This window comes from Rattus norvegicus, chromosome 5 (genome assembly GCF_021556685.1).
Source record: "Rattus norvegicus strain SHRSP/BbbUtx chromosome 5, alternate assembly SHRSP_T2T, whole genome shotgun sequence".
Lineage (NCBI taxonomy): Eukaryota > Metazoa > Chordata > Mammalia > Rodentia > Muridae > Rattus > Rattus norvegicus.
The window spans coordinates 150562091-150583435 of NC_141538.1; the positions used below are offsets into that span (position 1 = coordinate 150562091).

General features: G+C 45.3%; 1 protein-coding gene across 18 annotated transcripts in view; it reads right to left on the reverse strand.

Annotated features, from left to right (window-relative positions):
• The window catches only part of Phactr4 (phosphatase and actin regulator 4), a 70998-nt gene that overhangs the window by 2393 nt on the left and 47260 nt on the right, over positions 1 to 21345 (reverse strand). For 10 of the 18 annotated variants that reach the window (NM_001427182.1, XM_087551066.1, XM_087551062.1 and 7 more), the window contains 7 exon segments: positions 2310 to 2386; positions 2987 to 3124; positions 4849 to 4910; positions 8059 to 8114; positions 15042 to 15195; positions 17617 to 17798; positions 18608 to 19202. In NM_001427182.1, the coding sequence (NP_001414111.1) occupies positions 2310 to 2386; positions 2987 to 3124; positions 4849 to 4910; positions 8059 to 8114; positions 15042 to 15195; positions 17617 to 17798; positions 18608 to 19202 (1264 nt within the window). 18 annotated transcript variants of the gene reach the window in all.

Consider the following 21345-nt stretch of genomic DNA (forward strand, 5'->3'; position numbering starts at 1 on the left):
GGATCCAAGTTGATTACAAAAATATATACACTTGGGGTTGGGGATTTAGCTCAGTGGTAGAGCGCTTGCCTAGGAAGCGCAAAGCCCTGGGTTCGGTCCCCAGCTCCGAAAAAAAGAACCAAAAAAAAAAAAATATATATATATACACTTCAGGTAGTGCTGACGACTGGACCCAGGGCCTGTGCACTCCGCCTCTAAGTTAAACGTCCAGCTCTGCTTGGTTGGGTTAGTTATGGCGCTGCAGCTAGAGGGGAAGTACTTCCAGCACTTGGGAGTTTGAGGCAGGAGGACTCCTTTGAGTTCTAGGCTAGCTTGAGCTAAGTGTGAGATACTACAAAATCAAAAAAAAAAAAAAAAAGGAGAAATTCCATCACTTTGCAGGCAAGAAGCAAAACCACTGTTTATTAAAAGCCAAGTCAATCAACAAGAATAAAATCCCATTTTTGTCTCAGAACAAAAACAAAAGAATAGGGGTTGGGGATTTAGCTCAGTGGTAGAGCGCTTGCCTAGCAAGTGCAAGGCCCTGGGTTCGGTCCCCAGCTCCGAAAAAAAAAAAAAAAAAAAAAAGAATATAGAACATAAAGCCGGATTTTCTCCTTAAGGACCTACTATCTTGTGCTGACATGGGTACCATGTTTGCACTCTGAGCTGTGGCGGGGGTCTGAGAGGGCTTCATGCTCTGTAGACGCCAGGCATCTCCATCTCGGCATGCCACAGGCGCACCAGTCTTTTTTTTTTTTTTTTACATTTTTTTTTTATTTATTCATTTATTATATATAAGTACACTGTAGCTGTCTTCAGATACACCAGAAGAGGGCATCAGATCTCTTTACAGATGGTTGTGAGCCACCATGTGGTTGCTGGGAATTGAACTCATGACCTCTGGAAGAGCAGTCGGGTGCTCTTAACCGCTGAGCCATCTCTCCAGCCCCAGGCGCACCAGTCTTAATATTCACAGTTTACTTCCCATTCGCCTTTCTGCTGTAACAAGAGCTTGCTGAAACCCAGGGTTTTGTCCTGATTCCCTGTTGCAACCAACAGTTCTAGAATTGTAATACTATGTTGTAGGTGCTCGGGAAATACTTGTTAAATAAACCGAGCTGTCTATACAGCTTCCTGTCTCACAGACCTCACAGACATCAATACAAAGGTAGAGATATGAGCACTCAGGTGTGGTGGCTCTCATCTGTGGTCTCCGCTTAGGAGGCGGACAGGAGTATCAGAAGCTCCAGGCAGCTGGGCATGGCAGCACGGGCCTGCAAGCCCAGCACTTGGGAGACAGTGGGTACATGTGAGGTCAGCTATAGCTGCACAGTGAGACCCTGTCTCAAAAATAACAAGAGTAGTTAGGGCTTAGTAACCCAAGTTTGTTATCTTAGCACTTAGAAGGTAGAGGTTAGACAACTGTGAGTTTCAGCCTGGCACTGGCTGTCTATAAACTCTCAGCCTAAGCTACACAGAATGGGCATTTACAACTGCCTCTTGGTTCTTACTACTTTTTGCTGTTGGTATTGCTTTAAGAAGGGGTCCGATTTACCTCAGGGTGTTCTGGAACTTGCTGTGTAGCTGAGAATGACCTTGAACTTCTGATCCTCTTGCCTCTACTTCCTAAGTGCTGGGATAACAGACATACGCCTCCATGCCCAGGTTCTGGGGTACTGGGGATGGAACCCAGGACTTTGCGCATGTTGGGTAAGCCACACTGTCAGCCCTTGGCCCTTGGTATTTATTTACTATTCTGTCGTGTGTGTGTGTGTGTGTGTGTGTGTGTGTGTGTGTGTGTGTGTGTGCAGGCCCACTGATACGGCAGTGCACATGTGGAAGTCAGCTAACAGTTTTGTCTTCCACCTGTTGGAATCAAGGTGTCTTTGTCACTGCTGTGTATACCAGGGTAGCTGGCCCATGGGCTTCTGAGGACTGCCCCATCTGCCTTCCACCTCACCACGGTGTGCTGGCATGATACACACTCACTGCTGCTGCATCTTTCTTGTGAGTTCCAGGGATCCAGAGTCATCTTTACACCTTCACAACACAGCTCGTCCACAGTCGGCACCCGGGCCCTACTGTCTTTGAATTTTAATAAAGTCTCGTGGAGTCTAGGGTGGCCTTAAACTCACGACAGGGACGGGCTAGCCTTGAACTCCTGATCCTTCTGCCTCCACCACCCAAGTGCTGGGATTATGGATGCACGCCACCATCCTTGGCTTTCTCGGTCAGCAGGGCTCCTCCTTCTGAACAATTCTGTTGTTTGTTGGTTGCAGAAATTTCACTTAATCACAATCCACTTAATTTGGATCTTTGGGTCTTACCGTGTGAAGTGTTTGCTGTCTACGTGAACCTCCATCTCCGAGCTCTTAAACTCATTTAATTCTTTCCTGATGGCAGCCTGCGGGACAGAAGTGAGATTTGAACATCTCTTCTCTCCGAAAAGGCAGCTGAGTGACTCTCCGTGCATCTCTAATGGGCTGACCATTAGAAGGAACCACAGGTCGTGGGTGCAGCCCAGAGGGAGGAAAAGCCGGGTCTGGAGAACCAGCTGGGCTGAACCAGATACACACCATCCTCCCTGACAGACAGCACTAAGCTGCATGCAGACCCACAAGTCTCAAGTCAAATCAGAGTATTAGAAAAACTTCATAGTTCTCATAGTACATTAAATGGGTATAGAAGTGACTATATTACTCAAATATAGCACCATATTTCCTCCAATTGTGGCTGTTAATAAATAATGTATTTTATTAGGGCTGGAGAGATGGCTTGGCAGGTAAGCAATGGATGCTCTTCCAGACAATCCAGGTTCAGTTTCAGGCATCCACAAGATGGCTCACAACTGCCTAGAACTCAGTTCCAGACCATCAGATGCCCTCTTCTGGCCTCTCTGCACAGATATACATTTGTACACATAAAATAAATGTTTTTAAAAAGTATTTTATTTCCATCTCAAAGTAGCAGGGAGGGTTTCAGGGAACATGAGAACCTGAGTTACCTTGTCAGCAGGAGTCAGTTTGGTCCAAGGCTTATCTGCTCGCCGGTCATAGTCCTGAGCGTCCGTCACCTCCACATACTCATTAAACCTCAGGATCTTCCTGGCAAGTAGCTCAGCCACAGTTGGCCTTTGGCTGAGCTGAAAGACATGGCCAGTCATGCGTTTAAATTGCTGTCCTATTCACTGAGCACCGACAGTTACCTAGGGAGCCTGTTTTCTTCTGAGAAAGGGCTAGCTCATGCTGTCCTTTTCCTGCTGACTCAACTGTCCAGAGCGAGGAGGAGGCCAGAGTCACCACACCCAGAGTACCTAGGAAACTGTGACTATACCTGCCAGAGTCCCGTCCTCTCTAAAACTCCCCAGGGATTCGCATGTATCATTTTGGGGTGTCAAGGTAGCTTCGTGGGTAAGAAGAGCATTTGTCACCAAGTCTGATGGGCTTATTAATCCCAGGGACTCACTGAATGAAAAGAGAACTGGTATCCACAAGTTGTCGTCCTCTGACCTCAATATGACTGCCATATTACGAAATATTCCATACACACAAAATAGATAAAAATGTACGAGAACATTGTAAGGGTTTGGGCTTTCGTTTTAACTCATTTCATTGTACAGAACCACTGCCATGCCCCATGTTTTACAAACTAATATGTGCTCCAAGATCTGAGGATGCGGTTACAAGGTAGATGCTGTTAGGATAGAACTCAGCACAAAGCACGTGTTTAGCATCCTTGACATCCTTGTGCCACTCCATAGCTCTGAGGAGTTCCCAGGAGATACCTGGTCAATGCTGCCTAAAGAGCAGATTTTGTGGGAAATTATGAGGTTTTTTTCTTAAAGATTATATGTATTAGTGCTTTATTTGCATGTACGCCTGAATGTCAGAAGAGGGCATCAGATCCTGTTAAAGATGGTTGCTGGGAATTGAACTCAGGACCTCTGGAAGAGCAGCCAATGTTTCTAACTACTAAGCCATCTCTCCAACCCCACGAATTTATGATTTAAGGCTGTACAATTAGGTAACCTTAAATAATGAAAGGCTGGAGACCCAGGAATACCTCTAGACAGCAAGGGTAATTCCTCCATTCCTGGAGAGGGAAACATAGACTAGCCACAATTTCACTACTCTGGGAACTCTATTTAATTTTATTTTTAAGATTTATTATTATTGTTTTTTAAATTTTTTGTTTGTTTTTCGAGACAGTTTATCCCTGGCTGTCCTGGAACTCACTCTGCAGACCAGGCTGGCCTTGAACTCAAGAGATCTACCTGCTTCTGCCTCTGAAGTGCTGGGACTAAAGGTGCTGTGACATTATGCCAGACAATTCTTATGATTTTTAAGAAGTATCATCAAGCGCTAGGAGAGAAATCAGCATTTACAGATGCAATCACAAATGAGGGGTGGAGTGGAGAAGAGAAGAGAGGCTCCAGCACCAACATGGCGGAGTACAGACCAAGGCCTCTCCTGACTGACCTAGACCATGGAGAAAATCACGTCTCTTCCTATTTCTCAGGTCTCAGGACTATTTCAGCTATTTTCTTCATTAAAAACCAACCAGTTTGCATTGCAAAACGGAACACTACACAATTCTCCTATTATTGCTCCTACATGGCAATTGAATTTTTAGTCAAAAATAAAGACACCTCAGACGAGACAGCTCATAAGTTCAGAGCTCCTGGTTTAAATGTAAAATGTCACAGCCGTTTCTCCCAAATATTAAAACCAAACCAACAGATGCCACCCCTGCGAAGGTGGTGGGGCTGTCCATGTCCATGGCTTACTGTCATATTAGTCTGGGGCACAAGTCAGACTCATTCGTTCCAATCACACAGATCATCAAACTCAAGGACACCCACCGTACCTTTCTAGTGAGTCGACGTTTAATTTCCCGTTTCTCTGCTTGGCGATCAGCTTCATTTTTAGCTTCAGTTGACAGAAACAAAGGACATTACTTCAAAATGAAAATTTGCACAGCAAACATTTTAGTAATTATAATACACGTATTTCTTTAGGTCAAAGCTAGAACCAAATGAACCACTCCATGTGTGAATGGCAATCAAGAACCTTTCCTGCCCAGGTAGTGGCGGCATATACCTTTAATTCCACCATGAGGAAGCAGAGGCAGGCGGATCTCTGTGACTTTAGTCACAGTTCCAGGATGGCCACAGCTACACAGAGAAACACTGTCTTGAAAAACTGAAAGCAAGGGCTGGAGAGATGGCTCAGCGGTTAAGAGCACCCGACTGCTCTTCCAGAGGTCCTGAGTTCAATTCCCAGCAACCACATGGTGGCCCACAACCATCTGTAAAGAGATCCGATGCCCTCTTCTGGTGTGTCTGAAGACAGCTACAGTGTACTTATATATAATAAATAAATAAATCTCTAAAAAAAAAAAGTTAAAAAAAAAAAACTGAAAGCAAAACACACACACACAAAAGGAACCTTTTCCTGTCCACGGTATAATCGAATATACAAACCAAAGAGCAAGATAGGAGATAGCACACCAGGAGCACGGGCCCTCGAGCTAAGGATAGGCTTTTACATTTTTTTTTTTTTTTTGGTTCTTTTTTTCGGAGCTGGGGACCGAACCCAGGGCCTTGCGCTTCCTAGGCAAGCGCTCTACCACTGAGCTAAATCCCCAGCCCCGGCTTTTACATTTTTAAACACTTTCCAGCTATCTAAAAGCTTCCATGTGGTTAAAGATCTACAGAGCTGAAAATATTTTAATATTGATTATAGTGCTCTTGAACAGGAAGTTTTCAGGAGATAGCAAGCTCAGTGCACTTGTTCTAGAACCCGAGTTCAATTCCCAGCAACCAAGCAATGGCTCCCAACTGCCTGTAACTCCAGCTGGGCTGGGGAATTACTCTCCTCTGCCAGTCTCCACCGTCAACCTACCTCAAACATGGCACACATTCACTACACACCCCCGCACAAATGCACAAAATAAAAACAAATAATGTTCTTGGGGAGGAAATAGCTATAGGGGCTGCAGAGGCAGCTCAGTGGCTTAGAGGGCACACTGGGGCTGAAAGGATAATGGCTGAGTTACTACGAGCACTGATTGTTCTTCCAGAGGACTCAGGTTTGGTTCACAGGCTCAAAGCCATCTGTAACTCTAGTTCCCGAGTACCTGATGGTCCTTTCTGGCTTCTGAGGGCCACCAGATACACATGTGGTGTGTATGTATGTGTGTGTGTGTATATATATATATATATATTGCTGGCCAGAGAGATGGTTCAGAAGTTAAGAGCACTGGCTACTCTTCCAGAGGTGCTAAGTTTAATTCCTAGCAACCACATGGTGGCTCACAACCATCTGTGAGGTCTGGTGCCTTCTTCTGGTGTGCAAATAATATAATGCATACCACTCTTGCAGAGTTCCCAAGTTTAGTTCCCAGCACTCATAAGGGTAACTGGTAGGTAACTGGTTCCAGGGGATCTGATGCCTCTGGCTAAAAGGTACATCTACTTATACACACACACACACACACACACACACACACACACACACACACACACACGCATAGGGCTGGAGAGATGGCTCAAAGGTACATCTACTTACACTTACACTCACACACACACACACACACACACACACACACACACACACACACACACACACTTGCATAGGGCTGGAGAGATGGCTCAGTGGTTAAGAGCAGTGACTGCTCTTCCAGAGGTCCTGAGTTCAATTCCCAGCAACCACATGGTGGCTCACAACCATCTGTAATGGGATCTGATGCCCTCTTCTGGTGTGTCTGAGGACAGCTATAGTGTACTTATATATAATAAATAATCTTTAAAATAATAATAAATTTTTTTAAAAAAAGAAGTCATTCTCAGAATAGCCCCTGAGAATAGTCAACTGATACTGCACTGTTGAGGGCGGTATCCACAAAGCTTCTGGATTCTAATCCACCGAGCGTCCAGACTGTGAGTAGCACAGTCCAGCACTGAGCAGACAGGTCATGGAATCATCCAATGGTGTGCTCAGAGCCACTCCAGAGGCCCTTCCATTTCTCTGCTGAAACAGTATTCCTTTCATTTGTAGTGTGTTTTCCACTCTGCCACAGACACTCCATCCTTCATCTCTGTATCCTTTTTCTCCTCAGCCCCTGTATCCCTCATGTCCACAGGGCTGGGTAGGTAAGAGCTGTCTAGAAGAGATCACTGTCTGAGGAGGCAATCAGGACAGCTGGCACAGCCTGTGGAACGGATCTGAGAAACAAGAACATGGGCAGGCAGGCCCAGCATACGGCTGCTCTCTGTCCTGGGAGCTCAGCTCAGGTTCCTCACTGAGGTCGGTATTTCCAAGGTATGAGCACAGAGAGTCTCCTGGGGTGCAGGGGTATAGGGGTGTAGGGGTGTGCTGAGAACAAAGGATGGGAGGAGCCCGTGCTGTGAGGAGGGACTGAGTGGCTTGGGGTGGGAAGACAGAAGGGAGTGACGGTGGAAAGGCTGGGCTGGGCTATTCTGGTGATTTTATCTGGGATGGAGACGAGCAGAGGAGCCCGCAGAGGTCAGGTGGACTGGGAGTTGGGGTTACCATGTGTCCTCGGGAAGGGGCCCCAGAGCACAGGTTTTAACTCAAGGCTCTGGTGAAACCTTGGCTCAGAACACTACGCAGGAAGTTAACTATGCACAGGGACAGAAAGTTAGACACATGCTCCTCTTTGGTGGCTACAGAAACACAAGTCAAGGAGTAAAAGTAGAAGGGAAGCCATGGCTCAAGGATTGTTCCGAGCCTGAGACTCCACCAGGAACAGCAATGCCCTGTCCATCAGTTCAGCCATTACCTTCGTTCCCTGGACAGAGAAAGCATAGGCCAAGCCTGCACACACTGTCACTGACAAATGCCAACACAGACCCAGGGTGCTATGACAACATTTGAACAAAATTTCGGGCATGCCACACACAGTACACTAAACACCACCACGTGACATTTCCTAGGAGGCTTGGCTTCCCAAGCAGAGACTGACTCTCCTTGGCCCTTTTCGCAAATACTTCTGTCCTAATGCAAACTGAATTCATGCTGCACAAAGGCCTGGGCTTCATTATGCTCAACTCACGCTGTAGTATGTTCCGTTGCTCCAGCTCTTCTGCTGTTGGTCTTTGACTCAGCCGCCTACAACAGAGACACAAGGGTTCAATACTGGTTCTAAGAATTTGGAGAGGTTTTTGGGGTTTTTTGGGGGGGCGGCAGCAAGATTTACATTGATGTGTTAACAAATCTCCAAAATGTCTTTTTTTTTTTAAGAATTATTTATTAGTTAATTTATTTCATGTATGTGAGTTCACTGTCGCTGTCCTCAGACACGCCAGAAGAGGACATCAGATCTCATCACAGATGGTTGTGAGCCACCATGTGGTTGCTGGGAATTGAACTGAGGACCTCTGGAAGAGCAGTCAGTGCTCTTAACCGCTGAGCCATCTCTCCAGCCCCAAAATTTCTAACATATACTTTGGTGGCTTCTTTGTTCATCATGACCAACGTGACAGTGAAAGAACTGAGAAACACAGTATTATGTGGAATGGGATGACTCACAGCTGTGAGGCCAGCACCTAAGGGTAGAGGCTCAGGATTCCAAGATCCTGTTCCCGAAACAGAGAGGTGTGTGAGTATGGTGGTAGCTCCACAATGAAAGCACAGGCTGTTTTCCTGGAGAACCTGGGCTCCATCCCAGCACACGCACGACAGCTCACAGACGCCCTCTTCTGAACTGCTCGGGAACTACACATGAGGGATACACACCCTCAAACACTCACACACATAAAAAAGTTTTCTTTTTTTTTTTTTTTAAATATTTATTTATTATATATGAATACACTGTAGCTGTCTTCAGACACACCAGAAGAGGGCATCGAATCTCATTACAGATGGTTGTGAGCCACCATGTGGTTGCTGGGATTTGAACTCAGGACCTTTGGAAGAGCAGTCGGTGCTCTTAACCACTGAGCCATCTCTCCAGCCCAAAAGTTTTCAAAACAAACAAAAAGAATCCTTGATCGGTAAGTGTGAGCACCAGAATTGAGATCCTAGCAGTCATGCAACAAATTGGGGAGGGGATGGTTGAAAAGAGCCGAGACAGGAGGATTACTGAGACTAGCCTACACCCAAGCTAGAAGGAAGGTTGAAGGAGTGATAATGCCTCAGAGAGAGTCAAGGGGTGGGGTGGTTGTGTGTGCGCTTAAGCACTCTCTTTTCAAACACACTTGCATGCAAGCATCGAGCAGGTGCATGTGTGTACATGCAGAGGCCAGAGGTCCTTGGTGGCTTCCTTAGCTGGAACTTTACTGAAGTAGGATCTCTCATTGAACACGAAGCTCATATGTTTAGCCACAGTGGCTGGTTAGTAGCTCCAGGGACCTCATCTTTGCCCTCATAAAGTGCTTGAAGTCACAGATGTATGTCTGCACGCCTGCCTTTTAAATGGGCTCAGGGGATTTGAACTCTGTTCCACATGCTTTCAGAGAAAACATTTTAATGAGGTCATCCTCCTAAATCCCAGTCAGCTACTTTTAATTTTTGTTTTGTTAGTGTTTTACTACACAGCCTAGGCTTCTCTCAAATTCACTCTACTTCTTAAACCACTGGGATTTCAGGGATGCACCATCATAGCTGGCTTAACTTTTTGAGGAGCCTCCACAGTGTTCTGCACATAGGCTGTACATCCTGCATTTCTATCAAACGCTGTAAGGCTCCAGTTGCTTCACTCCCTTGCTAACTCCTGTGCTTTGTCTCTTCTGGCTTCTGTTTCTCTGATTATTAGGGATGCTGAACACATTTTTGTTTTGAGACAGGATCTCACTGTGCACCCCTGGTTGTCTTAAAACTCACTATGTAGACCAGGCTAGTCTCAAATGCAAAGCGATCCATTTACCTCTCTGCCTTCCAAGTGCTGGGATTAAAGGTCACACCACCACACTTGACCATGCTGAATGTTTTTAAAATAAAATCATAGTATACAAATGATATTTTATTTTCTGGAAACACAGTTTCCCACTGTAGATCTGAGTGGTCATCATCTTGCCCCCACCTCCTGAGTACGGGATCCCAGCATGCATCATGGCATCTGGCTGCAGTGCTGGGAATACGGTAACAGAAACAACTGACCTTCACATGGACAGACAGGAAGTGAAGAGGGTTTTCAAGGAAAGGTGACATCTGACCAGGAACAGACTGGTCATTCTATATTTTCTGACATAGTGAAGTTGGAGGTGGGGAAGGACTGCAGTGCTGGACACAGTCACTGACACCTGTAAGTCCCAGCATGGAAGCTAAGGCAGGAAGATTGCCAAAGGTTCAAGGCCAGCTTCAGCTAGTGAGTTCCAGGACAGCTTAGGCCACCGTATGAAACTTTCATGAAATAATCACAAAAGAGTTCACACTATAATCCCAAAGATATTTGAACTGAGGACACTATGGAAACTAACAGACTCCTGGCTTTCAAACCGGCCCCAGGTTCAGTACTGTGAACAAGAATTTCGAACCATGCCCCACCCTGGAGCAAAAATTCAGGGTGTAACTCAACAATTTGCTTTTTAAACAAGCCTGACAGGTAAGTTAAGCCTGCCAAATGAATGCTTAAACGTGAGAACCACTGACTAGAATCAGCAGAGTAGCAAACACCAGAGATAAGCACCATCCAACAGGGTTATAACTCAATTAATTAATTCTATCAGTTCAGTGGGCTAACACATGATCATTAGTAATAAGGATAGCGACTAAGTATTCGGTTGCTGGTAGTGGTGCAAGCCTTTAATCTCAGCATTCAGGAAGCAGAGGCAGGTGGATACCTTAAAGTTTGAGGCCAGTCTGGTCTATATAGCAATTTCCAGGATAGCCAGGGCTACACAGTAAGACCATGTCTCAATCAAACAGATAGACGACAGACAGGCTATATGGTAATAAGGAAAACTGTTATGATTTTTTAAAAAAAAGCTGCACAGTGGTGGCTCACACCTTTAATTCCAGTACTCGGAGCAGAGACAGGCAGAACTGTGAGTTTATGTAACCTGGTCTACAGAGGGAGTTCTAGGAGCCAAGGCTACACAGAGAAACCCCATCTCAGAAAGACAAAAACAACAATAACTAAACGAATAAACGAATGAATAAATAAATAAATAAATAAATAAATAAATAAATAAATAAGGCAAAAAGATCGCAGTCATGTATATCCTCTGCAGGTCAAATTTAACCTAGGGCATAGTTTGATATAGTGAGAAAGAAAAGTTTTTTGTTTTTTTTTTTTTCCTTTTTCTTTTTTTCGGAGCTGGGGACCGAACCCAGGGCCTTGCGCTTCCTAGGCAAGCGCTCTACCACTGAACTAAATCCCCAACCCCGAAAGAAAAGTTTTAATATTCAAAACAGTTTTGTTGTTGTTGTTATGTCTTATTTCACATCTGAACACTTGACCTGCATGGTGCAGGTGCATCACGTGCACGCCTGGTGCCTGTGGAAGCCAGGAAAGGGCATCATCTCCCCTGGTGGAGCAGTCAGTACTGAAAGCCATCTCTCTAGCTCAAGAGCTTCTCATACAATTATCTTTTTTATTTTGGTGGTGTTAAGAGGGGAAACCCAGAGCTACCCCAGTTCTTTTACTTTAGAAATACATAATCTCTAATTTCATTATATATTTGAGAGACATTCCAACTAAATGGAACAGGCTAGCCTTAAACTTGTTATACATAGAGGCTAGCCTTAAACTTGTTATACATAGAGGAAGCCTTAAACTTGGGGTCCTCCTGCTTCAGCCTTCCAAGCAGTTTAGATTACATGCACGAGCTCAGCTTCTCTCTCTCTCTCTCTCTCTCTCTCTCTCTGTGTGTGTGTGTGTGTGTGTGTGTGTGTATGTGTGTGTGTGTGTGTGTGTGTGTGTGTGTGAGTAGAGGTGTCCCGAGTACCAGAGGCATTAGATCCCCTGGAGTGAGAGTTATGGGCAGCTATAAACTGCCCAACGTGGGCAGTGTAGTCCGTGTAGCTCACAGACAGCCCATTTACCTAGCTTGCCCGAGGGCCTGTGCTCCATCCCTGCACCACAGAAAGCAGAGGGCGGGCAGCAGGCACACGGCACATATGGCAGACATTTGTAATAAATACCACTCTGGGCTCCAAGAGACCTGATTTTAAAAAGCCAACAAACTGTAAGCCAAAATTTACAAGAAGCTATATGTGGCTTTTTTTTTTTTTTTTTTTTTTTGAGGTGGGGCCTCTGTAGTCCCAGCTCGTCCCAGCTTGTCCTCAGACCCCCTATGTACCTGCAGGTAGTCTTGAACTCCTAACCATCCCGCTCTATCATGCCAGATTCTAGATGACATATGCTACCACACCCAACTGAGATACTTATTTTCAGCCCTTTAAAGGAGTCTGCCATGGTTGGAGATTTAACTCAGTGGTTGAACACTTGCCTGCCAGTGCAAGGCCCTGAGACTGGTCCTCAGCTCTGAGATATAAAATAAAAAGAGGGGTTGGGTCTTTAGCTTAGCAAGTGCTAGGCCCTGGGTTTGGTCCTCAGCTCCAAAAATAAAATAAAATAAAATAAAATAAAATAAAATAAAATAAAATGAAAAGATAATGTGTAACTGGGTATAATGGCACACTATATCCCAGTACTCAGGAAGCAGAGGTAGGAGGATCTCTGAGTTTGAGGCCAGCTCTGGTGTACAAAGTGAGTTCCAGGACAGTCAGGGATACACAGAGAAACCCTGTCTTGGGGGGAGGGGGAGACAACCGGAAAAAATATAATAATAATAATAATAATAATAATAATAATAATAATAATAATAAAAAAATAGAAATTTGTCAAACATACTGTATAGGACATAAGATTCTGAGCAGTTAACATTTTCTTTTTCTCTCTCTTTCCTTTTCTGAGATGGGGTTCTCTCTAGCTCTGGCTGGGACTATAACAGACACCCACCCGCCTCTGCCTTCAGAGCACAAGGATTAAGGGTGTGTCCCAGGCTAACTTCTCTTTTAAATTGTCATCACATTTATTTGTGTGTCTGTATGTGTGTTGAGAGGAAGGAGGTACAACTGTGACCAGAACACACAGGTGGCAGTCACAGACAACTCATGGGGATGGACTCTCTCTTTCCCTTACATGGATCCCAGGAACTGAATTCAAGTTGTCTAGCTTGGTGGCAAGCACCATTACACACTGAACCAACTCGCTGGCCCACAGGTTTTCTTTTTTCATGTAATTTTCTAACTATTAATATAATGAGCATGTACTTATTTTTATACTGTAGAGAGAGAGAAAAAAAAAAAAGAAAAGATCTTTGTGAACCATAGCCAGACATGGTACTGTGTGCCTTTAATCCTAGCATTAAGGAAGCAGAGTCAAGTGGATCTTGACTCTGTGAGTTAGAGGTTAACCTGATCTGCGTGCCAAGTTCTAGGTTAACCAGGACTACGAAATGAGACCCTGACTCACACCTTTAATCCTAGCACTTGGAAGGCAGAGGCAGGAGGATGGCTGTAGGTAAAGTGCTTGTTGTGCAAGTATGAGGACTGGGTCTAGCACCCATGTTAAAACCTGGTATGGCGCAAGCATTTGCAATCCCTGCATGGAGGGGAGGAGAGAGGTGGTCAGGGACAATCTGGACAGCCGGACTCGCCAAATGGGCAAGTGCATGAGACTCCCCCTCAAGCAATCAGGTGGAGGGCAACAAGAGACTCTGAGTGACTGCTCTTTGGCCTCTGTATGTACACACATGGGCGAGGCACACTCCACCCTCCCACTCTCTCCACACAAACTATGCACACACATATTACACACTATGTGCAACACATATACACACACTCTTTGCACACACATGAACATAATTGTTGAACCTTTAGAATAAAGCATCTAAGAACAATCTTCAGATTAAGCAGATCAAAGAGACAGGGCAACTGAATATCACATATTACCTCAGACCAGAAATTAGACTTGAGAGCATAAAACCCTGCATTTAAAAATACATGTAAGAGGGCTGGAGAGATGGCTCAGTGGTTAGGAGCCCTGGCTCCTCTTCCAGAGGTCCTGAGTTCAATTCCCAGCAACCACATGGGGGCTCACAACCATCTGTAATGGGATCCGATGTCCTCTTCTGGTGTGTCTAAAGACAGCTACAGTGTACTCACATACATTAAATAAATAAATCATATATATAATCATATATATATAATCATATATATACATATATATATGGGAGCAAGAGAGATGGCTTGGTAGGTAAGAGCACTGGCTGCTCTTCTAGGACCCAGGTTCAAATCCCAGCTTCCACATGGCAGCTTACAACTGTCTGCAACTTCAAGATCTGACACCTTCACACAGACTTCATGACATCAATGCACATAAATAAATAAATAAATAAATAGCCTTTAAAAATATGTTAGGGGTACGCCAGGCAGTGGTAGTACACCCAGCAGTCAGAAGGCATAGATAGGTGGATCTCTGTGAGTTTGAGGCCAGCTTGGTTTACAGAGCAAATTCCAGAACAGTTAAGGCTTCACAGAGAAACCCTGTCTTGAAAGCCAAAAGGAAAAATAAGTAAAGCTGCATGTGTACAGTAGGAAAGAAGACGGGACCTTAATTAATGGACACCTTGCCGGGAGAAGGCCAAGAGTTTTTCTCCTTTTAGACGGGAGGAGTGTGCAGGCCGTGCAGACTCCTGCTGCCACACTCCTCCTGCATGCAAATACGCTGAGCACATAGCAAAGGCCCCTGCATGCCGCCTCCTCCTTTTCTGATGAGACTACCTTTGAAAAGAAGCGGTTCCATGGTGCTTAAGTGAAAACACAGCACAGCACAGCACAGGCGTGACGCACGAGGCTGGCACTCCACACTAGCACTCAGATAGTCACAGGAATCTGAGTATGCCCAGAACCAGCCTGACTCCTTCAGCGAGTTTTGAGAAGCCTCCTGTCTGTCTGATGGTTGAACCCACCCAGCGCCATCTGTGTAGTTCCTGACTCCTCGAGCTTAGAGGAAATGCAACTGTACCTGTCCTACATTAGAAACTGTTTTCTTAAGAGACACATGAATGCCTCACTCCTGAGGCCTACCGGATCAGCGTGTTCCCGATCTGGTGCCGTATTTCATTCCACTCCTCCTTGCTTTTACAAGGCCAAGAACTCAGGCTGGTCTCTGGTTCGCTGGGTCTGCTGCTCAGCTTCATTGCCAGCGTGTCCTTCCTCTTCACTCTGTTGGCCAGGGCACCTTACACAGGGAGAAAATGCCGAGATCAGGCATGGACAGCGTGAGCCAGGCCAGAGTGTCAAGAGCAGCCCCCGGCAGGAGTCGGCTCCAATGACCCAGCCCAACACAGGAGCGGGCAACATAAAGCATCTGAAGATATTTTTGTCAAAATGGACGGAGGTAGGTAAAGAACACCTCCTCCCTAACCAGCACTCTACAGTTTGCTCATTTAGTGAGAGTTTCTGAAGACACAATCTAGTCTGTTCTGGAACAGTCCTCTGGTTTAAAACACGAAGAAGGCTGTTATATTAACACATCTTATAATCTTGTGACTCTTACAATGTTGCTGGGCAGCTCCCGAACTCCTGAGTTCACTTCCTCTTCCCACCTCTGCCTCTTCGTAGCTGGATGACATCATTAACCGGTAACTCCCAACCTTACTTCCTGTGCAGTTCTTTTTTTTTTTTTAATTTTTTTTTAATTATATATAAGTACACTGTATTCAGACACACCAGAAGAGGGCATCAGATCTCATTACAGATGGTTGTGAGCCACCATGTGGTTACTGGGATTTGAACTCAGGACCTCTGGAAGAGCAGTCGGTGCTCTTAACCACTGAGCCATCTCTCCAGCCCCCAGTCCTGTGTAGTTCTTGAGACAAGCTTTCACGCAGCTAACAATCCCCAGATCCCTCCCTCCCTGCCTGCCTGCTTCCCTAGCTCTTCAGCCCCATTTCTGGTTTTTGAGTTCATCTGACAGTTCAAGCTATGTTCCACCTAATGGAATCCTTCTGCCGTAGCTTCTCAAGTGCTGTGATCACAGGCATGAGCCTCCACATCCAGGAGAACACACGTTTTTCCTTTGGTTCAACAAGAAGTTCATTATACTGAAGAAAATTCACCATTTTCTCTTTAAGATTCTATTTGCAATGATGTGTGTGTGTTTACGTCTGTGTGGAGCTGTGTGCACATGATGTGTGCATGTGTTAACATCTGTGTGGAGGTGTGTGCACATGATGTGTGTGTGTTTATGTCTGTGTGGAGGTGTGTGCACATGATGTGTGTGTGTTTATGTCTGTGTGGAGGTGTGTGCACATGATGTGTGTGTGTGTTAACATCTGTGTGGAGGTGTGTGCACATGATGTGTGTGTTTACGTCTGTGTGGAGGTGTGTGCACATGATGTGTGTGTGTTTACGTCTGTGTGGAGGTGTGTGCACATGATGTGTGTGTGTGTTTACGTCTGTGTGGAGGTGTGTGCACATGATGTGTGTGTGTTTACGTCTGTGTGGAGGTGTGTGCACATGATGTGTGTGTGTGTTTACGTCTGTGTGGAGGTGTGTGCACATGATGTGTGTGTTTACGTCTGTGTGGAGGTGTGTGCACATGATGTGTGTGTGTGTTTATGTCTGTGTGGAGCTGTGTGCACATGATGTGTGTGTGTGTTAACATCTGTGTGGAGGTGTGTGCACATGATGTGTGTGTTTACGTCTGTGTGGAGGTGTGTGCACATGATGTGTGTGTGTGTTTATGTCTGTGTGGAGCTGTGTGCACATGATGTGTGTGTGTGTTAACATCTGTGTGGAGGTGTGTGCACATGATGTGTGTGTTTACGTCTGTGTGGAGGTGTGTGCACATGATGTGTGTGTGTGTTTATGTCTGTGTGGAGGTGTGTGCACGTGCGAGCAGGCGTCCTCAGAGGGCACAGGCATTGGCTCTCCTGGAGCTGGAGTTACAGGTGATTGTAAGCTACCTAACATGGGTGCTGGGAACCGAACCCAGTCTTCTGCAAGAGTAATAACTATTCTTAACTGCTGAGTCAGCTCTCTAGTATCTCCTAACTTTTCAATGTATTCAACGTAACCTCTATACTAGTTTTCTCTCTATTTCTTAGACATTTATATTTCTTAGATCTTGATTTCTTATATATCTTCAAGGTGAAAGGGTTTTGTTTTGCTTTGTTTTTCTGGTGTTGGGTACTGAATCCAGGCCCTGTGCTTAGCTTAGCATAGGCTCTATGACTAAATGTATAGCTCTGGTCTCTGAGCAGACCTAAAATACAAACCAAGAATCTGAATGATGACGGCTCACACCTTTAATCCTGGCACTAAGGAGGCAGAGGCAGTAGATGTCTCTGAGTTCAAGGCTACCCTGGTCTACACGGTGAGTTCCAGGCTAATCTGGGCTATAGTAAGACTGTTTAAAAAATAAATCTGAATGAGTCTGTCAATGTGGCTCCCTCTCATGGTCTTGATCACCAAGGCAAAGTGGAGGAAGAGGCCTTCACACTGGCCTCCAACAGCCAGAGGACTCCATGGAGCAGGACATATGTTTCCTCTCCTGCTGGGGAATCTAACCATTGGCAGAGACTGCCCAGCATGTGGCACCAAGTTCCCAGCACCACACAGAACAACTTTCCCTTGTACTTTCCCCTCCTATTCTTACTCTGATAGCTTTCATCATCATCATCATCTTCCTCCTCATCTCGATACTGAATGGGACCCTCTGAATCTGAGTCGCTCTCCTTCTCTTCCTCTTGCAGACACGGTGGTAGTTTAGGAGTAGCTGAGGTAGATGTCATGTCTTCAACAAATGGGCAGATCTGCTCTTCCTCGTCATCATCTGGACTAACAAACAGACATTTTTTTTTTTTTCAGAAATCGTGAGGCTTTTCAAGGGAAAAGAATGAAGCACACATAAGTCCATTCCTGGAGTAACTTACAAATTCACAGTCTTAATTTTAATATTCTTCCTAAGCAGCTCTTTAGTACTCATGAGTCAAATCCCAGGCTGTTTTGTAGTAGGCACTGACACATTTCAGAATTTGCCTAATTTCCTTCACAGAAGCCTTCAGATACTATTCCCATTCAGAGCTGAGATGCTAAAAACCAGAAAAGGGGTTGGGAATTTAGCTCAGTGGTAGAGCGCTTGCCTAGGAAGCGCAAGGCCCTGGGTTCGGTCCCCAGCTCTGAAAAACAAAACAAAACAAAACAAAACAAAACAAAACAAAACAAAAAAAACCAGAAAGGCTGAGTACTATGCCTGGTGAGAGAGATGTGAAAACCAGGGCTTCCTCACTATTAGCAGTGGCTCTTAAGCATCAAGCAATACATTTAGATAATACATCTGAATCATCTAAAACTAGTAGTGTTAATGCTCATATCTATGGACAGATAACTGTACTGTCAATACAGAAATCACCACAAAAACCCATTAAAAACAAACAAACAAACAAAAAACAAAACAAAACAAAAAAAAAAAAAACAAAAAAAACCAAGGTTACAGAAATCAGCAGGGTTAAAAAAGCCCTGCTTCTAGAACTGACTCTTGGCAGAAGCATTTCCTCGACTTGAGTTTACCCATGTTGTCTGAAGAACCTTTCCTGTGTGGGGCTGCCTACATTACCCAGGAACAAGAGACCGGAGGAAACACTCACACTTTCAACATTTCAATCGTGATAGGAAGTGACCTGGTCCGACCCAGGGTGCCAGTGTCCTCGGAGAAGCTGTCACTGCTCTCAAAGAGCAGTGAATGGGCTCTATGAGTTCCTTCCAAGGGAGGGGTCACAGGAAGGGGGCTGGTAAGGGCCTGCTGAATTCGGATATGCAGTGGGACTGGGGGAAGCCTGGAGGGTATATGGGACTCCCCAAAGCTCTGGTCCTGTATCTTCTTGGGGACTTCCTTTTTCTGATCTTCCTGCTGGGAAATGTCCTGGAATCGATCTAAAGAAGGGGAGAACTCAACTTCTGGCACCATTTGAAAAGTCTTAGCAGGGACTAGAGGGGACCGTGGAGGCTCTGGAGGTATGTGGGTAGGCAGGGGAGGTGACGGGGACGAAGGCGGGATTGTCAGCGGTGGTTCCAAACACAAAGAGACAGTTTTTTCTCTTTGATCATTTGCTGTCTTAGCTGTGGCTGAAGCAGCAGGCTCCGAGCTGGATACCGAAGTTGATGGAATGCCTCTCTTGGGTGGCAAGGGTGGGGATGGTTTCGACAACAGTGTGCCACTGTTCATTGCTTGGGACAGTTCAGCTGCAAAGGAGAGAGCCACACTTCGTTACCATGGCTTTACAAAGCACCAAGGACAGGTCAGAAATAGCCTTTCAATTCAATTACGTAATTTCACACTTTGCAAGTCCTGAAACAAAATCGACTCAGGCAGAAGGCTGGATGAGCAGGGTGGGGCAACACCTGGATAATTAAAGATGATTAAAACTTAATTAAAATTTAATTACTGTGATGACGGATGTGACAACCTTATGGCCTGATGGTGTAAACAGAATGGATCCAGGAAAAAAAAAACTTATTAAAAAGTTATTTGCAGGGCAGTGGTGGCATACGCCTTTAATCCCAGTGCTTTGGAAGCAGAGGCAGGTGGATCTCTGAGAGTTGAGACCAACCCTGTCTACAGAGGGCGTTCCAGGACAACCAGAACTGTTACACAGAGAAACCCTGCCTTGAAAAACAAGCAAAAAGGATTGTTTGTTTGTTTTAATTTTTATTTATGTGCGAGAGTGTTTGCCTACAGGTATGCACCGTGTGTGTGCTGGACTAGTGCCTGAGGAGGCCAGACAGGCACTGGGTCCCCTGGGACTGGAGGTACAGATGAGTGAGAGCTGCCGTGTGGGTGCGGGGAACCAAATCTAGTTTCTCCAGAAGAGCTCTTAACCACTGTGACATCTCTTCAGCCCAATATTCCCAGCATTGAGAAGAGCAGCTCAAGACCAGCTACCCCCCCCTCCCCCGTACCTCATTCTAGGCCAGCCAGAACAATACAGTGAGATCCTGTCTCATCTGTAGGATGTAGGAGGAGAAGAACACACAACAAAATGTGGTCTTAAAAATCCAACCACCCAGGATGGTAGGATAGTCTAGTGGGTAAGGGCACATCCCTCCAAGTTCGATGACCTCAGTTTGACCATTGACTCACACGGTGGCACTGAAAACCAGTTCCTGAGAGCTGTCTTCTGACCACTACAGTGCACTGCAGTGTGTTCATTAGCACTCTCACACATTGCACACACAATGATAATAAATGAATTAAAATAGATATACCCCAAATCTGTGCTTACACACCCTGATGAATGATTACGCCTAAGCATCCCGCTTTGAACTATGTATTACTCAATAAAATTCATAAAGCCATTTAATAAACCTTGAATTATTATGACAAATATGAAGCCCTTGGAATAAATTAAAGTACTTTCTGTCTCTTGTTTTTGGGTTTTGTTTTGTTTTGAGGTTTGTTGAAAATACGACAGAACAGATTCAAATGCTCCACGTGGTATTTTGAAATTCATCCCAACTGTAGGCTGAGTGACCTGTATGTCAGAGAAGGTACCGGAAACCAGAAGCATTAGATTTCCTTGGTTTCAGGATCAACCTCAGTGACCTCCTGATCCAGGCCGAAGCCCCAGGACCATAATCTGGCCTCTCTCTGCTCCTCTTCCAACCTGAGAAAGATGCCTCTCACAGGACCTCTGTGAATCGGAATCATCAGATGTGTGACATAGATGGACATCTTGTTGGGGAGTTTCTTGTTGGGCATCATGGCGATCTCCTCCCACACACTTGGTGTAGAGGTTATTACTCAGGGGTGTACAGTACTTCTTGACGATGACCCACATCGCCTTTGTCATAGTCTTGGTGTAAATGTGGCCCATGTTGGTCGGTCTCTTCTTTTATGTCTTTTAAAAAGCTTTAAAATTATTAGTATGTGTATGTGTGTGGCTGTCAGAGAGTAACTTGGGATAATTGGTTCTTTTTGTGCATCTTGTAAGTCATGACGATCAAACTGAAGATGTCAAGCTTGGTGGCAAGTGCCTTCCTTTATCCCTGAGCCACCTCACCAGCTCAATCTTTGTGTCTTACTCCCCAGTCACTCAGCCACCTTGCCAGCCTATCTTTGCCTTACTCCCCAGCACCCCTGAAGTGATAAGGGAAAGCAAGATGTCATCTTTTTGCTTCTTTCAGAAGGAAAACTAGAAGCCAGACACTATGTAATTTGTCCAAGCTCATATTACAGATAGCCAAGGCCTTTAGCTAGCATGCAGCCTGTTATCAGACTATTACTCTATCCTCTGCTCCCCTCCCCCTTATCAGTGTGTACAGCTCTGATGACCTTTGTACACCCATGTCACTTTGGGGTTTATGGCGGGACAACTCTTGCCTCCAC